At 43.8% G+C, this 17,753-nt stretch overlaps 1 protein-coding gene across 1 annotated transcript in view; it reads left to right on the forward strand.

The window, feature by feature from the left end:
- ANKRD31 (ankyrin repeat domain 31) overlaps window positions 1-17,753 on the forward strand; it is a 131,736-nt gene that overhangs the window by 9,343 nt on the left and 104,640 nt on the right. The window contains exons 5-6 of the mRNA XM_075067009.1: window positions 3,674-3,756; window positions 10,656-10,699. Of these exons, the coding sequence (XP_074923110.1) occupies window positions 3,674-3,756; window positions 10,656-10,699 (127 nt within the window). The remainder of the gene's footprint in view (window positions 1-3,673; window positions 3,757-10,655; window positions 10,700-17,753) is intronic.

Consider the following 17,753-nt stretch of genomic DNA (forward strand, 5'->3'; position numbering starts at 1 on the left):
CCCCAGCATTTGATGAGATCCAGTACCTTCTGTTTGGATCATGCTGGGGCTCGTCTGCGAATCCGGGACTGCGTGATCTCCTGTGATGGTGGACTGTTCTGGTGGTCACCTGTGCTGCTGGTGACCAAACAGGAAATGAAATTCAAAAGTTCCCGGGGCTTTTCCTGCCCACCTGGCTAGTGCATTGGAGTTAAGAGTGTTGACCAGAGTGGTCGCAAGGGAGCATCCTGGGATAGCTCCCAGAGGCTATAACGTCCACAATACCTTTAACCCGGGATTGCGATTTCAATTTAAGAGCTACTCCTCTTGCCGAGGTGGAGTACAGAAATTGAATTAAAGAGCCCTTTAAATCGAAAAACACACATTTGGTCATGTGGACAGGATCATTTTTTTTTCGAAATAACTTGGCTAATTCTGAACTAACAGGCTAGTGTAGACTAGGCCTTAGAGTATTTTCTTACCTCAGGCCTCCTGTTAAGTTTGTTCTCTTTGAAGCCCAAACCTGATGCTAAATGACTTCTGTTCCGTAACATTTGAACCTATCCTCAACATTCAACTTTGTCTCCTGGCATAGAAGGTGGCCTTTCTAGTGTTGGTCTCCACAGCCTGGTGATTCAGGGAGCACCCAGATGTGACTTGTAGTACCCATCCCTCATTTTACACAAAGTGAAAATAGTTCTCCAAACATGCTCCAGTTTTCTCCTGCAGATGGCCCAACCTTAGCTAGGAGATCCCTCTCCTCAACTTCTACCCACACCCAAAAGTCAGACTTGAAGTCTGGTGGCACTCCCTGCATGTCTGCCAAACGTAGTCAGATTTGCCTAGACTGAATAGGTCTGCAAATCCAAGTCCCTGTTCATCTGTTCAAAGAACCTCACTAACGGGCGTAGATACTGTATATCCTTTCCTGCAGGTTCAGACTTTCTATCTGCACTCCTCCTTCCTTGCAGATCTCTTCTGCTCAGACAGACTTTGAGCTCACTGTACTTGAGTGGTGGCCATGTTGATGGCATCAGCCATGCCTTTCGCTGAGCGTGGTGTGGCCTCATTGGATGACTTCAGTTGAAGCTGAATTTGGTCAGTAAGTTCTCTGGAAGTTCTCTTCCAGACTCTAGCAGGATCTGACACATCTTCCTCCCTGCTGCTTTCCCAGTTTCTTCCCTACAGCCATGCCTATTTTAACATCTCTGTAATTACGCTTTTCCTCAGGTGCGGTCTGCAGGTCAGAGTTAGTAATCCATATTGGTGACTGCTACATCACAGAAAAACAAATTTCTCTTCCAGCATTACTTGTTTTCAGTGGTGTGGCAAAACCAGTGTGGGCACCTATGTAGGATACCTCATGGAACAATGAGGCTTAAAGTAACTAGAAGGTCAACATAGTGTAAGCAGATCATATGTTTTTCCAGCTCTGGAAGTTCTCCACTGGTGAAGCTCCTGGTCACAAAAATCCTGCATCTGGTTGGGCTACAACCTGCCTGCCTGCTTCATGAAGATGACCCAATGATTTGGTCACATTGGTATTGCACATTGTGACTGAATGCACCCCTGTATTCACACCCTACAGCAGTGGTCCCCAAACTTCTGAGAGTTGCTCCGCCTTCCCTCTGTTCATGCCTCTCTGCCCACCCAAGGCCAGGAATTAGACCGCAGCTCTGCGGTGGGGGACACAGACAGGGATAAAGGGGATGAGGCTGGGGCCACAGCTAGGGGTGGTGCTGGTGCTGGATCTGAGGTTGGGGGCAGGGCCAGGAGCAGAGCCGCAGCCAGGCTCCCAGCTGGGTGCAGAACCGCACCGAGGCTGGGGATGGGAGTCAGACGGGGCTGGTAGCCAGGGCCATGACTGGGGGCTGGGTGGTGCTTCTTCCCTGCCCCTGTGGGGGTTGACCCTGCCCACCGCCTGGCCCTGAATGTTCCTCTGTGTTAACCTTGGTGAGGGAGCACACCCCTCAGTTTAGGGACCTCTGCCCTACACACTACTGTAATAATCTTTGTGTAAAATATGCCTTGTGAGGTATTGTTTGAAAACTAATAACTCACTGATCAGTAATATCAGGGTGAAATCTGTGTAGCAACATTATATGTAAAGTTATCTGAAATATGTTGAGCAAATAAGTCTGGGAAGGGGGTAAACCTGTTTCTCAAAGACAAAGGACAAGCTAATGCCAATAGTCAGGTGTCCTGAAAGTTGATTGGCAATCACCTGTCCAAGTGGTCATTCTTTGTCAATGAGCCAGGGGCAGGAACAGATCGATCTGCAATTTAGCAAGCAACAGCGTGGAATCTCTTTCATCATGAAATTCCATATCTCGGTCCACACAACGGGAAGGAACTTTATCTAGGGATAACCTTCAGGAAAATGCATTTCAAAGGTTGCCTTGACTATAAAAGCAAGGGGCAAAAGCACCCCAGATTCTCTCTCTCTTTCTCACCTAAGACGACAGGAACCAGCCTTTGGGAGGGGTTCTGACCTGAGAATTTGGTCAGCAAGGTTGCTGGGGACATGTGGTAAGGATTTTATCTTGATCCAAGTCTAATCTGTTAAGTTTTATCTACTAGAAAGCATTTTATCTTTATTTCTCTTGTAACCATTTCTGACTTGTACTTGTACTCACTTAAAATCTCTCCTTAGAGCTAAACAAACTTGTGTTATTTTTTAATCAAAACTAATCCGGTGCTGTGTTTACACTGAATAGGTTGGTAACTCCAATTAAAGTAACAAATTGTTGTCTGTTGACCCTTTACAGGGGTAATGAGCCTCTAATATCTGAACTGTCCAGGTAAGGGCTGGACAGTGCAGAATGTATGTTTTGGGGGAAAAATCAGGGTGGAGAGTATGTTGGGACCACCCTGCAAATAGTAGCCAAGGCTGCTGCAAGCCAGAGTGTGGCTGTTGTGGCAATTTGAGAATAATAGTGAGCCCAATTTAGGTAATTAGAAGTGTGTTACTGATTACACTTCTGAGTTGGGAATTTATGCCTCTAAAAGACCTAAAGTGCTTCTACAAATAATTGCATGGAAAAATTACATTAATTGTTTTAACCACTGCTGAGGCCTGGTTAAGACAAGGCTGAAAATTTTGTCCAGAGTACCAGAACGTGCATGGGTGGTGGGTGAAGCCCCACTTTGGGGAGGCTAGCCTGCTGTCTGTGACTCTTCTGCCAGAAGCTGCACCCACCTGCACGCCAGATCCCCCAACCCCCCCAAAACAAGAGGAGCCCCATGGCCTGCCTACCCCAGCCACACCAGGTTGCTGTCCCCTTCCCTCCCCACCCCGCCAGTCTGGCCCCAATCACACTGGGCTGTTCTCCAGCCCCGGACAGCATCCCGTGCCCCCCATGGCTGGCCAGCCTCCCCTTCCATGGCTGGCAAGCCCTAGTGCACAGCCAAGCAAGCTGCCTCACTCCCCCTCCAGATCCTCCCGCCCACCACTGACTCAGCGTGTTCCCTCCTCACTCCCCCTCCCACAGGGAGGAGAGACACAGTGAGCTGCAGCAGGTGGGCAGCAACAGATGGTGGGGGCCTTGGGGAAGGGGCAGGGCCACTGTGGCTCACGTGTCTGGCTGCAGGTCAGCAGCAGCTGCCCCAGGGAAGGCGTAGCCCATGAGAATGGGTAATGTATTTTTGTGCATTGCTTCTTGAATAGCAGACTTAAAATTATATTTCTTTTTAGGAGTGCAGTATTTACTACAAAGATTTGTCAGCCTGATCTTCCACTAAATGCCTCAGTAGGTAGAGAGCAAAATTACTCTGTAGGTATGTTTTATGTTGTAAGAAACAACCTAAAATACAGTCACTCTAAATGTGAGAGAAACAACTGAGAAACTGTAAATGAGTATACATATAGATTTATTTAGGATATAGATATGTGACCTTTGAGACCAGCGGGGCAGATTTTTTAAAGGTACTTAGATACCTAAAGAAGAATTAAATGCCTAAATCCACCATTTACATGCCCATGGTATTTTTAAATCCACTGCTCAGCTGTTGCCTAGCCCCCTCAGGTGACTGTTTTCCTGCCAGTTGGCACTGAAATACCTAAGCCTTGGTGTCCTAAGTGCTGCCACTCCCCCACAGCAAATGGTTGTAGTTTTGTAACCCAGTAACTGTGGTGTGGAGCAGGGGTGAGTGAGAAATGGTTGGCTGTCCATGAGCATCCTAGTGGGGAAGATAGGAAAGGAGGATGGGGAAGGTTTTGCTCAGATAAGTAGCAGGGTTGGGATAACGGCACCAGGACCTATCTGGGTCACTTTAGGAGTTTAGTGAGGGTAGTTCTTACTTTCTTCCTGTATATTTGAAGGATTTTCATGTATTTTTCCTATTAGCATATTCTCTAAGGCCAGGACTAAATGAAGAGGCAGGGAAGTGGAGCGTGTCCTGTCGAGTGGCAAGGGTTCCTAGGAATGCTCAGGGGGACTCCAGAGGGAGGGAATAAAAAGTGTTCTCTTTTCCAGCGCTGTACTAGATAGTGGAAATGGCCTATGGACTGTGAAGCAGTCAGATATGTGTAAAGATTGGTCAGTCTCTCATTGCTTTGCAAAGTTCCAAGCTTGCCTTGCTTGCATAAGAAGATGTCCAATTAAGCAGGGCAGCACTCATTTCAGCTTTTTAAAGTCCCATATGTAGCTGCTTAGATGTTCCCCATCTAAGTGAATAGGGAGAAAAGTGCCTAACTGGCACCTGTCCTAGCTCTCAAAATTCCGCTAGGTGGTGCACCCTGGGAGAGACATGCTGAGTGGGACAGTGCCTAAGCGAGGGCACCATTACAGATTTTGGTAGAGGGATCCAACTTTAACCGTTATTCCAGGGGCTACTTAGGCATGTGAAAGGTCTAGTTTTTTCACAGATAACTTAGCAATTAGCTGACAAGAGACTTGTATCTAATTCCTATAAAAAAATGAAATAAATATTAGATCCACTCAGCTCTAATACTCACATGTTCTCACATCTTGTGGCAAGTCACTTAAGGGACACTAGTTATGTTTAAAATTTTAATTTATATTCTTATATGTTACTAACTCTGTGGGGAGAGAAACCTTGTCAGGACTCCTGGGTTCTATCTCAGCTCTGGGAGGGGAGTGAGGTCTAGTGCAGCAGTGGGCAAACCAAGGGCCACATCTGGGTATGGAAATTGTATGGGCCATGAATGCTCATGAAATTGGGGGTTGGGTTCAGAAATTAGGAGTTCAGGGTGTGGGAAGGGGCTTCAGATGGGGGTAGGGGGTTGAGGTGCGAGGGGGTGAGGACTCCAGCTGAGAGTGCGAGCTCTGGGGTGGGGCTGGAAATGCGGGCTTGGGGATGCAGGACGGTGCTCTGGGCTGAGACTGAGGGGCTCAGAGGGCAGGAGGGGGATCAGGGCTAGGGCAGGGAGTTGGGGCACAGGAGGGGGCCAGGGGTGCAGTCTCCAGACATTTACCTCAGTCAGCTCCCAGAAGCAGCGGCATGTTCCTCCTCTGGCTCCTACACATTCCCAGATTCTGGCAAACAGAGGTGAGGAATATGCAGAACATGATGTTGGATCCCTGCACACCCTGGCTAATAGCCATTGTTGGACCTATTCTCCATAAACTTATCTAGTTCTTAGTAGAACCTTGATATAGTTTTGGCCTTCACAACTCCCCTAGCAAAGAGTTCCACAGGTTGTCTGTGAAGAAAGAGTTTATTTTGTTTGTTTTAAATCTGCTGCCTATTAATTTCATTGGGTGACCCTGGTTCTTGTATTATGTGAAGGAATAAATAACATATCCTTATTCAATTTTCCCACACCATTCATGATTTTATAGACCTCTATCATATCCCACCTTAGTCATCTCTTTTCCAAGCTGAAAAGTCCCAGTCTTTTTAATCTCTTGTGGCAGAGCTCTGACCTTGCCCCCGTGGGTCCTGCGCTTCTAGGTGGTTTATGCTAGCCTTAGTGGCTCACTGTGCTCTCCACTTGCCCTTCTCTCTCTAAGGCCAGAGTTACAGTCCACTGAGCCTTTTTCATCACAGGCCAGTGTCAAACAGATAAGAAAAGTTAATAGCAACGAAGTACTTTAATCTCTTTGACTATAAAGGGTTAACAAGTTCAGTAGGCCTGGCTGTTCACCTGACGGAGAACCAGTCAGGAGACAGGATACTTTCAAGTCTTGAGGGAGGGAAGTTTCTGTGTGTGGCTGTTAGTTTTTGGTTGTTGTTCACTCTGGGGCCAGAGGGTCAGAAGAGCAACCAGGTTTCTCTCCAATCTCCCTGATACAGGTTCTTATAGACCAAATAGTAAGTACTAGGTAGATAAGGCGAGTTAGGCTTATGTTTGTTTTCTTATTTGCAAATGTGCATTTGGCTGGAAGGAGTTCAAATTATATTTTGCTGAAAGGATTTGAATTTGTACTTGAATACTCAGCTGGGAGGGTATTCCCAGTGCCTATATAAAAAACCCTGTACCTATTCCATTTTAAATTTACAAAGATAATTTGTTTCTGTCTTTACTAAAAGTTTCTTGTTATAAGAACCCGATTGTTTTTTTTATTCTGGTGTGGACCCCAGGGGACGGGGTCTGGATTCGCCAGGGAATTGGTGGGGAGAAGAGGAGGGAACGGGGAGAGAGAGAGAGAGCTATTCTTTCTGTGTCAGAGATACTCTCTCCAGGGAGAGTCGGGAGGGGAGAGAGAAGGAGGGGAAGGCGCATTTTCTCTGTTAAGATCAAGGAGTTTGAATCACAGTCATCTTCCAGGGTAACCCAGGAAGGAAGCCTGAGAGAGGCACGGTGGGAAAAGGATTTTCTTCCGTTGTGTTAAGATCTAGAGGGTCTGGGTCTTGGGGTTCCTCGGGCAAGGTTTTGGGGGGGACCAGAGTGTACCAGGCAGTGGAATTCCTGGCTGGTCGCAGTGCTACAGGTTCTAAGCTGGTAATCAAGCTTAGAGGAATTCATGCTGGTACCCCATCTTTTGGACGCTAAAGTTCACAGTGGGAAATTGTACCATGACAGCCAGCAGGAAGGTTGGTGAGAGAACTCCCACAGTCTCTGTTGTCCCTGAGGGCTTATTTCAGAACACTTGAACCTCCTGTCCTGACAGGGGCCTGACTTCCCCTCCAGGAGATGTTTTTGTAGTGGTGGGTTGGGGGGGAACCAGGGCCCACCCTCTACTCTGGGTTCTGGCCCAGGGACCCTAATGGTCCTAATGTTGGCAGCCAACCTTTCACTGCCAGAGTAGCTACATTTCACTGGGCCACTTCCCCACAGCTCTCCTACTTCTCCCTTCTTCACCCTTACCTTGGGGCTCCCTTAGCAATGGTTTGAGGGTGTCTTCATTAACCAGCTGTTCAGCCATACTTGCTGTCTTCTGCCTGGCTGGAGTGAACCCTTTTTATAGTATCAGCAGGGCCTTAATTAGAGTAAGGTGGTCACATTAGCTTAATGGCCTCACCTGACTCTGCAGGTTAATTAGAGTCAGGTGTTCTCATTAGCCTGGAGCAGCCCCTGCTCTGGTCAGTCAGGGAATAGAAAACTGTTTAATCCAGTGGCCAGTATATCTGCCTTCTGGTATACTCAACTGGCCTGGGTCTATCACACTCTCCTCATATGGAAGGTGTTCCATACCCCTAATAATTTCTATTGTCCTTCTTGGTACCTTTTCCAAATCCAGTATATCTTTTTTGAGATGGGGTGAGCAGATCTGCACGCAGTATTCAAGATGTAGGCATACCGTGGATTTAGATAGAGGTAATCTGATATTTTCTGTGTTATTATCTCTCCCTTTCCTAATGGTTCCCAACATTCTGTTAGCTTTTTTGATTGAGCAGATGATTCTAGAGAATTATCCACAACTCCAAGATCTCTTTATTGATAGGGTCAGCTAGTTTAGACCCCATCATTTTGTATGTATAGTTGGGATTATATTTTGCGATGTGCATTACTTTGCATTTATCAGCATTGAATTTAATCTGCCATTTTGTTGCCCAGTCACTCAGTTTTGTGAGATCCCTTTGTAGCTCTTCGCAGTCTGCTTTGGACTTAACTGTCTTGGGTAGTTTTGTATCATCTGTAAATTTTGCCACCTCAGTGTGTACTCCGTTTCCAGATAATTTATTAATATATTGAATAGGACTGGTCCCAGTACAGATCCCAGGGACACATCACTATGTACCTGTCTCACAATTTATTCCTACCCTTTGTTTCCTGTTTTTTAACAGGAGTGCCTGGCAATTCTTTCAGGATCTTGACAGGATCCTTAATTTAATGACAAGCTTTTTGTTATCTTAATCACCCTGTCTCTGTTTATAAACAAACTCGCTGCCCCAAAGGCTGTACTGTTCCCAGCTTCAGAACTAATCGTATATTACACTCAGGCTTACCTGCGTTGCAGTTAAAACTCCTCCACCTGGGGCTAAGGTGAGTAGACCTCTGGTATGAAACTTGGGGGGGGGGGTAGGAGCTTCCCTGGCCCCCCCTCAGTGATGCCCCTGTGCCTAAGTACCTTTACAAATCTGGCCCTTGCTTCCTTTTTCAAAGATGTCCTGGACTCAAGTACAGGTTACATTATTTTTCATGTAATGTTGGGAGTATATAATTTTTGCAAGTTTTGTTATAACATAATTACTATTCATGGTTTTCCTAAGATATTGACATAGTTCTAGATTGAAGCTGAGTTTACTGTGGTAGCACTGCTTAATAAAATTGTGGGTCAGACTGTGTCTGGATGTTCCAGGGATGTGCAAAGGGAAGGGAGGGTGTGAGAATCACAGTGCCTGTGGGTACCTGGGCGCCTTCCTAGCACTCCCAGGGCTCGAGACACCCCTAAAAGGGGAGGAAGTGGGCAACAGAGATGACTGAGTGAGGAGGGTGTGAGAAATATGCTGCATTCCCTAAAACAGATGGTGGTAGTTGATTGGTAACCTTTGAAGGCACAGAACTATGGGTCACAGATATAAGAAAACAGGAGGTAAAAGTAATTAAAATATATATATATAATTAAATTAGAAAATATTGTGTTTTTAAATAGAGCTTCCATCACTGACCTCAATTAGCTTCAGCCAGGGACCACCTCAAGAAAGAAGAACATAAGAGAGGCTGTACTGGGTCAGACTAAAGGTCCATCTAGCCCAGTATCCTGTCTACCAACAGTGGCCAATGCCAGGTGCCCCACAGGGAGTGAACCCAACAGGCAGTGATCAAGTGATCTCTCTCCTGCCATCCATTTCCACCCTCTGACAAACAGAGGCTAGGGACACACCATTCCTTACCCATCCTGGCTAATGCCATTAACAGACTAACCTTCATGAATTTATCCAGTTCTCTTTTAAACATTGTTATAGTCCTAGCCTCACAACCTCCTCAGGCAAGGAGTTCCACAAGTTGACTGTGCACTGTGTGAAGAAGAACGTCTTTTATTTGTTTAAACCTGCTGCCTATTAATTTCATTTGGTGACCCTAGTTCTTGTATAATGGGACAAGTAAATAACTTTTCTTATCTACTTTCTCTACATCAACTCATGATTTTATTACCTCTATCATATCTCCCTTAGTTTCCCTTTTCCAAGCTGAAAAGTCTAGCCTCTTTCATCTCCCTCATATGGGACCCATTCCAAACCCCTAATCATTTTAGGTGCCTTCTCTGAACCTTTCTAATGCCATATAAGTGTAAAGGAATTGAACTTCAACATCTTAAAACCAGGGGCCCCTTAATCAGAAAAGGCTGAGAGCTCTAAATATGCAATTCCGTGACAGTAATTTTTTTTATTTGCCATCATTATAGGTTTAGATACTGACATGTCTGGATTCTGAAAACAGAGAGAAAGGTGAGTATATTCATACAACAGAATGCATGTCAACAGTTTGAATTTGATTAATTAGCACTTACAGAATATTTTCTGGGAAAAAAATAGGCTCATATGTTTAGACTATTTAAAGCAAAAATACTAGTCTTTGTCCAAAACCACTCTGAAGCATGTTCTAACACTAGCATAATATAGCTTGAAAGCAGTTTGGTGAGGAGCAATATCTTACTGCAAGAGCTGTGTCTGAAGCTGAAATAGACGTGAGCTTGTAAAGTGTGGCTTTCTTTAATGGCCAGAATCACTCTTGATCTACATGCTGAACCCTAGGAAACCTCCCCTGCTGGCAGACTTGGAGTTACTTAAAGTGGATCCCATTTCCTTACCCATCCTGGCTAATAGCCATTAACAGACTTAACCTTCATGAATTTATCCAGTTCTCTTTTAAACATTGTTTAGTCCTAGCCTTCACAACCTCCTCAGGCAAGGAGTTCCACAGTTGACTGTGCACTGTGTGAAGAAGAACGTCCTTTTATTTGTTTTAAACCTGCTGCCTATTAATTTCATTTGGTGACCCCTAGTTCTTGTATAATGGACAAGTAAATAACTTTCCTTATCTATTTCTCTACATCACTCATATGATTATACCTCTATCATATCTCCCTTAGTTTCCTCTTTTCCAAGCTGAAAAGTCCTAGCCTCTTTCATCTCTCCTCATATGGGACCCTTCCAAACCCTCATCATTTAGGTGCCTTCTCTGACCTTTTCAATGCCCATATAAGTGTAAAAGGAATTGAAACTCAACATCTTATAACACCAGGGGCCCCTTAATCAGAAAAGCTGAGAAGCTCTAAATATGCAATTCCGTGACAGTAATTTTATTTTATTTGCCATCATTATAGGTTTAGATACTGACATGTCTGGATTCTTGAAAACAGAGAGAAAGGTGAGTATATTCATACAACAGAATGCATGTCAACAGTTTGATTTGATTTAATTAGCACTTACAGAATATTTTCTGGGGAAAAAATTAGGCTCCATATGTTTAGACTATTTAAAGCAAAATACTAGTCTTTGTCCAAAACCACTCTGAAGCATGTCTTAACACGATGCATAATATAGCTTGAAAGCAGTTTGGTGAGGAGCAATATCTTACTGCAAGAGCTGTGTCTGAAGCTGAAATAGACGTGAGCTTGTAAACGTGTGGCTTTCTTTAATGGGCCAGAATCACTCTTGATCTACATGCTGAAGCCCTAGGAAACCTCCCCTGCTGGCAGACTGTAGGTTACTTTAACGTGGAAGTAAATAACTTTTCCTTATCTACTTTCTCTACATCACTCATGATTTTATATACCTCTATCATATCTCCCCTTAGTTTCCTCTTTTCCAAGCTGAAAAGTCCTAGCCTCTTTCATCTCTCCTCATATGGGACCCATTCCAAACCCCTAATCATTTTAGGTGCCCTTCTCTGAACCTTTTCTAATGCCCATATAAGTGTAAAAGGAATTTGAAACTTCAACATCTTATAACATCCAGGGGCCCCTTAATCAGAAAAGGCTGAGAAGCTCTAAATATGCAATTCCGTGACAGTAAATTTTATTTTATTTGCCATCATTATAGGTTTAGATACTGACATGTCTGGATTTCTGAAAACAGAGAGAAAGGTGAGTATATTCATACAACAGAATGCATGTCAACAGTTTGATTTGATTTAATTAGCACTTACAGAATATTTTCTGGGGAAAAAAATTAGGCTCCATATGTTTAGACTATTTAAAGCAAAAATACTAGTCTTTGTCCAAAACCACTCTGAAGCATGTTCTTAACACAGATGCATAATATAGCTTGAAAGCAGTTTGGTGAGGAGCAATATCTTACTGCAAGAGCTGTGTCTGAAGCTGAAATAGACGTGAGCTTGTAAACAGTGTGGCTTTCTTTAATGGGCCAGAATCACTCTTGATCTACATGCTGAAGCCCTAGGAAACCTCCCCTGCTGGCAGACTTGTAGTTACTTAAAGTGGTTGCAATTTTTCCTTTAACGAGTGTGTAGTAATCCAGAAAGTTAGCAGTGCTAAACTTGGAGCTTCTCCTGATTGACAAACCAGTGATGGAGGCTGCTGATGATAAAATGGCCTATTTTGCTTGAGGAATGAATTACTCTCTAGAACCTTGGCCCTTGCTGGTTGAGGAAGATGCATTTTGCATCTCTTTTGTCTGTGGTGTTGAATCCAAAGATTCCTGTGTTATCACGCATGCTGTGTGAATCCTTGCTTATGATCACTTCACTTGCATATGTGTACTTCAGATATGAATCTGTAGTTTGTGCAAGCCATTTTCCATACTAGAGTTATACTCTAGTGTCAAGTAACAAAAGACCAAGTCTGTGCCACATACACAGATAAATAAATTATCTTTTTTTTTTTTTTTTTTAACCACAGGTTATTCTGTTTATTTGGGAGGAATAAAGACACATTTTTTCATACAAGGGTTGCCACCTTGCTTAAATTATATAAGGTGGGTGAAGCAAAATTTGCATCCAAAAGAAAGCTGTTAATGTTTCATATAAATAGAATTTACTTTCTTCATAAATTCTGAGTGAGATTAACATTTGGAAAATTACAGAATCTTCTAAAGTTCCCAAAAGAAAATACTAAAGACAATATAGTAAAATCGTAGAATCATAGAATATCAGGGTTGGAAGGGACCTCAGGAAGTCATCTAGTCCAACCCCCTGCTCAAAGCAGGACTAATTCCCAACTAAATCATCCCAGCCAGGGTTTTGTCAAGCCTGACCTTAAAAACCTCTAAGGAAGGAGATTCCACCACCTCCGTACATAACTCATTCCAGTGCTTCACCACTCTGAGTGAAAAAGTTTTTCCTAATATCCAACTTAAACCTCCCCCACTGCAAGTTGAGACCGTTACTCCTTGTTCTGTCATCTGCTACCGCTGAGAACAGTCTAGATCCATCCACTTTGGAACCCCCTTTCAGATAGTTGAAAGCAGCTATCAAATCCCCCCCATTCTTCCGCAGACTAAACAATCCCAGTTCCCTCAGCCTCTCCTCATAAGTCATGTGCTCCAGCCCCCTAATAATTTTTGTTGCCCTCCGCTGGACTTTTTCCAAGTTTTTCACATCCTTCTTGTAGTGTAGCCCAAAACTGGACACATTACATCCATATGAGCTCTTAACAATGTCGAATAGGGGAATGATCACCCTCAGATCTGCTTGGCAATGCCCTACCGTTATACAGCCACAAATCTGTTAACAAAGACACTCTCTTGGAACAAGGCACACTGTTGACATACCAGCTTTGCCATCGTACCCCTAGTCTTTCTCAGAACTGTGCCCTAGCACTCGTCCCTATGTCTGTGAACAGTTGAATGGATTCTCTCATTCCTAAGTGCGGACTCTGCACTTTCCTTGTGAACCTCATCAGGTAGTTTGTCCAGTCCTAACTGTGCTAAGGTCTCTCTGTTATCCTATCCCTCCTTCCAGCCTATCTACACTCCTCCCAGCTTTAGTGGTCATCCTGCAAAACTTGCTGAGAGTACATTCCATGCCATCTCCAGATCATAATGAAGATATGAACAAAACCGGCCCAGGACCGACCCTTACTTGTCGGCACTCCACTTGAAATGCTGCAATAGACTAGGGCCGGTGATCGCTACCAACTGAGCCCAGACAATCTAACCAGCTTTCTATAATCTTACAGTCATATCGTCGCAGCCCCACTTCATTTAACTTGCTGGCAAGAATAACTGTGGAGAGACCATATCAAAAGCTCTTCTAATAGTAGGAATAACACATCACTGCTCTCCATTCATTCCTGCAGACCCATTATCTCCTCATTAGAGCAATTAAATTAGCAGGCATTGACTTGCCTTGGTAATACTGCTAACTGTTGATCCTTGATCACTTTTCCTCTCCTCTAAGTGCTTCAGAATTGATTTCTTCGACGACCGCTTCATGAATTTACAGGAACAAGAGTTAGATACCGCTGTACAGTCCCGATCATTAAATTCAACACTTATCAAGACTACAGATGGGCCAACTACAGTAGCCTTTTTCCAGTCATCCGGGAATCTCACTCGTTCCACATGAAAGCTTCTCAATGCCAACGGCTCTGCAATCACCTCCGCCAATCTTTAGTACCCTCAATGCAGTGCATTCGGCCATGGATGTCATGTCCGTTTTCTAAATAGTCCCGAACCACTTCTTTCTTCAAAGAGGGCTGGTCACCTCTCTCCCATACTGTGCTGCCCAGTGCAGCAGTCTGGAGCTGACCTTGTTGTTGAAAACAGCAAAAAAATAATTGAGTACATTAGCTTTTTCTACATCCACTGTCACTAGGTTGCCTCCCTCATTCAGTAAAGGGCCCACACTTTCCTTGACTTTCTTCTTATTGCTAACGTACCTGAAGAAACCCTTCTTGTTACTCTTAACATCTCTTGCTAGCTGCAACTCCAAGTGTGATTTGGCATTCCCGATTTCACTCCTGCATGCCTGAGCAATATCTTTATACTCATTTGTCCAAGCTTCCACTTCTTGTAAGCTTCTTTTTTGCGTTTAAGATCAGCAAGGATTTCACTGTTAAGCCAACCTGGTCGCCTGCCATATTCACTATTCTTTCTACACATCAGGATGGTTTGTTCCTGCAACCTCAATAAGGATTCTTTAAAATACAGCCAGCTCTCCTGGACCCCTTTCCCCCTCATGTTATTTTCCCAGGGGATCCTGCCCATCAGCTCCCTGAGGGAGTCAAAGTCTGCTTTTCTGAAGTCCATGGTCCATATTCTGCTGCTAACCCTTTTTCCCTGTGTCAGGATCTTGAATTTGACATCTCATGGTCACTGCCTCCCAGGGAAGGAGGCTCCCATCCACTTTTGCTTACCCTACTAACTGTTCTCTGTTTGTTTGTGAGCAGCAGGTCAAGAAGAGCTCTGCCCCTAGTTGGTTCCTCCAGCACTTGGACCATGAAATTGTCCCCTACACTTTCCAAAAACTTCCTGGATTGTCTGTACACCGCTGTATTGCTCTCCCAGCAGATATCAGGGTGATTAAAGTCACCCATGAGAACCAGGGCCTCCAATCAAATAACTTCTGCTAGTTGCCTGAAGAAAGCCTCGTCCACCTCATCCCCCTGGTCTGGTGATCTATAGCAGAATCCCACCACAACATTACCCTTGTTGCTCACACTTCTAAACTTAATCCAGAGACTCTCAGGTTTTTCTGCAGTTTCATACCGGAGCTCTGAGCAGTCATATTGCTCTCTTACATACAGTGCAACTCCCCCACCTTTTCTGCCCTACCTGTCCTTCCTAAACAGTTTATATCCATCCATGACGGTACTCCAGTCATGTGAGTTATCCCACCAAGTCTCTGTTATTCCAATCACATCATAGTTCCTTGACTGTGCCAGGACTTCCAGTTCTCCCTGCTTGTTTCCCAGGCTTCTTGCATTTGTGTTTGGCACTTAAGATAACTCGCTGATTGTGCTGCTTTCTCGGTCCGAGACAGGAGTCCTCCCCTCTTGCACTTTCCTGCTCATGCTTCCTCCCGGTATCCCATTTCCCCACTTACCTCAGGGCTTTGGTCTCCTTCCCCCAGTGAACCTAGTTTTAAAGCCCTCCTCACTAGGTTAGCCAGCCTGCTTGCCAAGATGCTCTTCCCTCTCTTCGTTAGGTGGAGCCCATCTCTGCCTAGCACTCCTCCTTCTTGGAACACTATCCCATGGTTGAAGAATCCAAAGCCTTCTCTCCAACACCACCTGCGTAGCCATTCATTGACTTCCACAATTCGACGATCCCAACCCAGGCCTTTTCCTTGCACAGGGAGGATGGACGAGACTCACGGGGAGGATGGACGAGAAGCATATAAAACATATATCTTGTAACAGATTAAACTATATGAGTAAGTAAACATATCATAAACAAAGCCTGGAGATTCTTTTCTTTACAGTACATGCTAATTTTGATACTAACAAATTTCATCAAGTAAAACGTCTCTATATTTCAGAGTTGGTTCAATGGAATAAAATCCAATATGGAAGTTCTTGAAACAGAATAGTCTCAAAGGAGGTTGTAAAACCTAAAGATCCTAGGAGAACTAGGAATTCCAGCATCTAGGGAGAATTCCCAGAGATGATATCTGACGAACTAGTAGGAGTAAAAGGCTCCTTTATTGCTTTAGCTCCTGTGAGTTTGCTTTTTCTTGAACCTGAGACTCACAGTTACTACAGTAAATTATATTTGTTCGTATTTTCTGATCTCTTGCACTATTTGATGAACAAACCAAAATGCTCCAGGAAGAACTGTAGCAAGAGAAATTGGTAGCCATTACAGTCTTCCCAGCACAGACACCTGGACTATCTCAAGCTTGCCAGTTTTGCAACTAGAACTGTGAAACTTCAAGACAAATTGTTTGCCAAGATTTTGTAATTGAATAGAACATTGACATCCTAAAACAAGTTATATTTTGGTTTTACTGATTTTGACAAAGTAGTATTCCTAACTGTTTATTCTACCATTCCTCTGTTTTCTGAGTTTCCTTATGCCCTAGTATCTTGCAGTAATCTTTATTCTTATGTCACAAAGGTTGCCCATTGTTGGTGTTTCATAAGCCGTAATTCTTCTTCAATTAACCCTCCTGCGCATACACTGTATGGGTGCAGGATCAAGCCCTTTTTTGCAGTAACTGTGAATTCTCCATATTATAAAATACATCTCTTTAAACTAGATCAAATTATCATTTCAGTATCCCTCCTTGTCTCAGTCCCTTAAAGTGTTGTATAATTATAACACTTTAAGTATATTTTTAGTCTCTTTTGGAAATCATATTTATCATATGACAGTAGTAATTTTCTCATCACTTAACAAATTTGTTTCTCCTTCTCCCTCCTAACTTGCCAATAGATCTTTGAATTTGCATCCTTGGTTACTGGATTATATCATAATGCTTCAAATTTAGTCTCTCTAAGGGACTGCATGTTCCAAATTTGTTCTTAAAATCCATAAATCGGTATGAAGAAGGTTCTTCTCCTCAGTGATCTTGTCCTCTTGTTGTTTTATTACACTTTTAATTGTCAGTGTGGTTGATCAGATTTATATTGCTGATATTAAAATGTTGTTGCTCTATACAATTTTGCCATGCGTTGGCAACAAAAGATTTTAAAAAGTCTCTTTAAGGAAATTTACCCTAAAATACAATGTTGAGGCAACAGTATGGGCAGCGAAAAATACAATGTTGGCAAAAACTGTAAGCATGTCAGTCCTCTGAGGTACCAGCTGAGGTACCTGGTTCAGAAATTTCAGTCAATCCTTCATAGGAAGGAGAAAAAATTCTATATTTTCATTGACTGAAGAACAGGCACGGTCACAGTTCAGGACAACTGCACCTGTATTTCCCCTCAGTGGTCCAACGGGGGCACCTGCTCTCAGGTTTCCAGCTCCCCAGTCACTGCCTTTCTTAGGTGAAGTCCCATGTCTCTCGCTTCTGGGGGTGGTATTTCCAGGCTGCGCAGTTCCCTGCCTTCACTGTGTCGTTCACTGCAGAGGCACTGGCAGGCTGCGTAAACACACCTGCTTGTTTTCTGTTCAGAGACTGATCAAATTATAAAATTCTTATAAACAATTCTTTCTGTGTAAGCCTATATTATTCTTAAGGTACAAGCACTACAGAAAAACCATATTAAAAACAATAAAAAAAACCCTACACACGTGCTTAGAAGCTTACCAGAGATTACCCCTACCCCAAGATGAGTTCTGGAGCAATCCTTCCAAACTCACCCAAGGGGTTTCTTTTGTGGTTACAAGTTCATCACAGCTTCCACTCAGAACAAGCACACAGTCTTATGGGCCTCAGTAGGCCCAGTTCTTCTAACCCTTCTGCAAGGATTGGGGCCCTCTGTGGCCTAGAGGTCCTGCCCATTTGCTGGATCAGAAAGAAGGCCCTGAGCCAGTTTAAAACCAGGCTGTTTATCTAAAAATCCTTTCTTTGT

This window comes from Chelonoidis abingdonii, chromosome 6, assembly GCF_003597395.2.
Source record: "Chelonoidis abingdonii isolate Lonesome George chromosome 6, CheloAbing_2.0, whole genome shotgun sequence".
NCBI classification, from domain to species: Eukaryota; Metazoa; Chordata; order Testudines; family Testudinidae; genus Chelonoidis; species Chelonoidis abingdonii.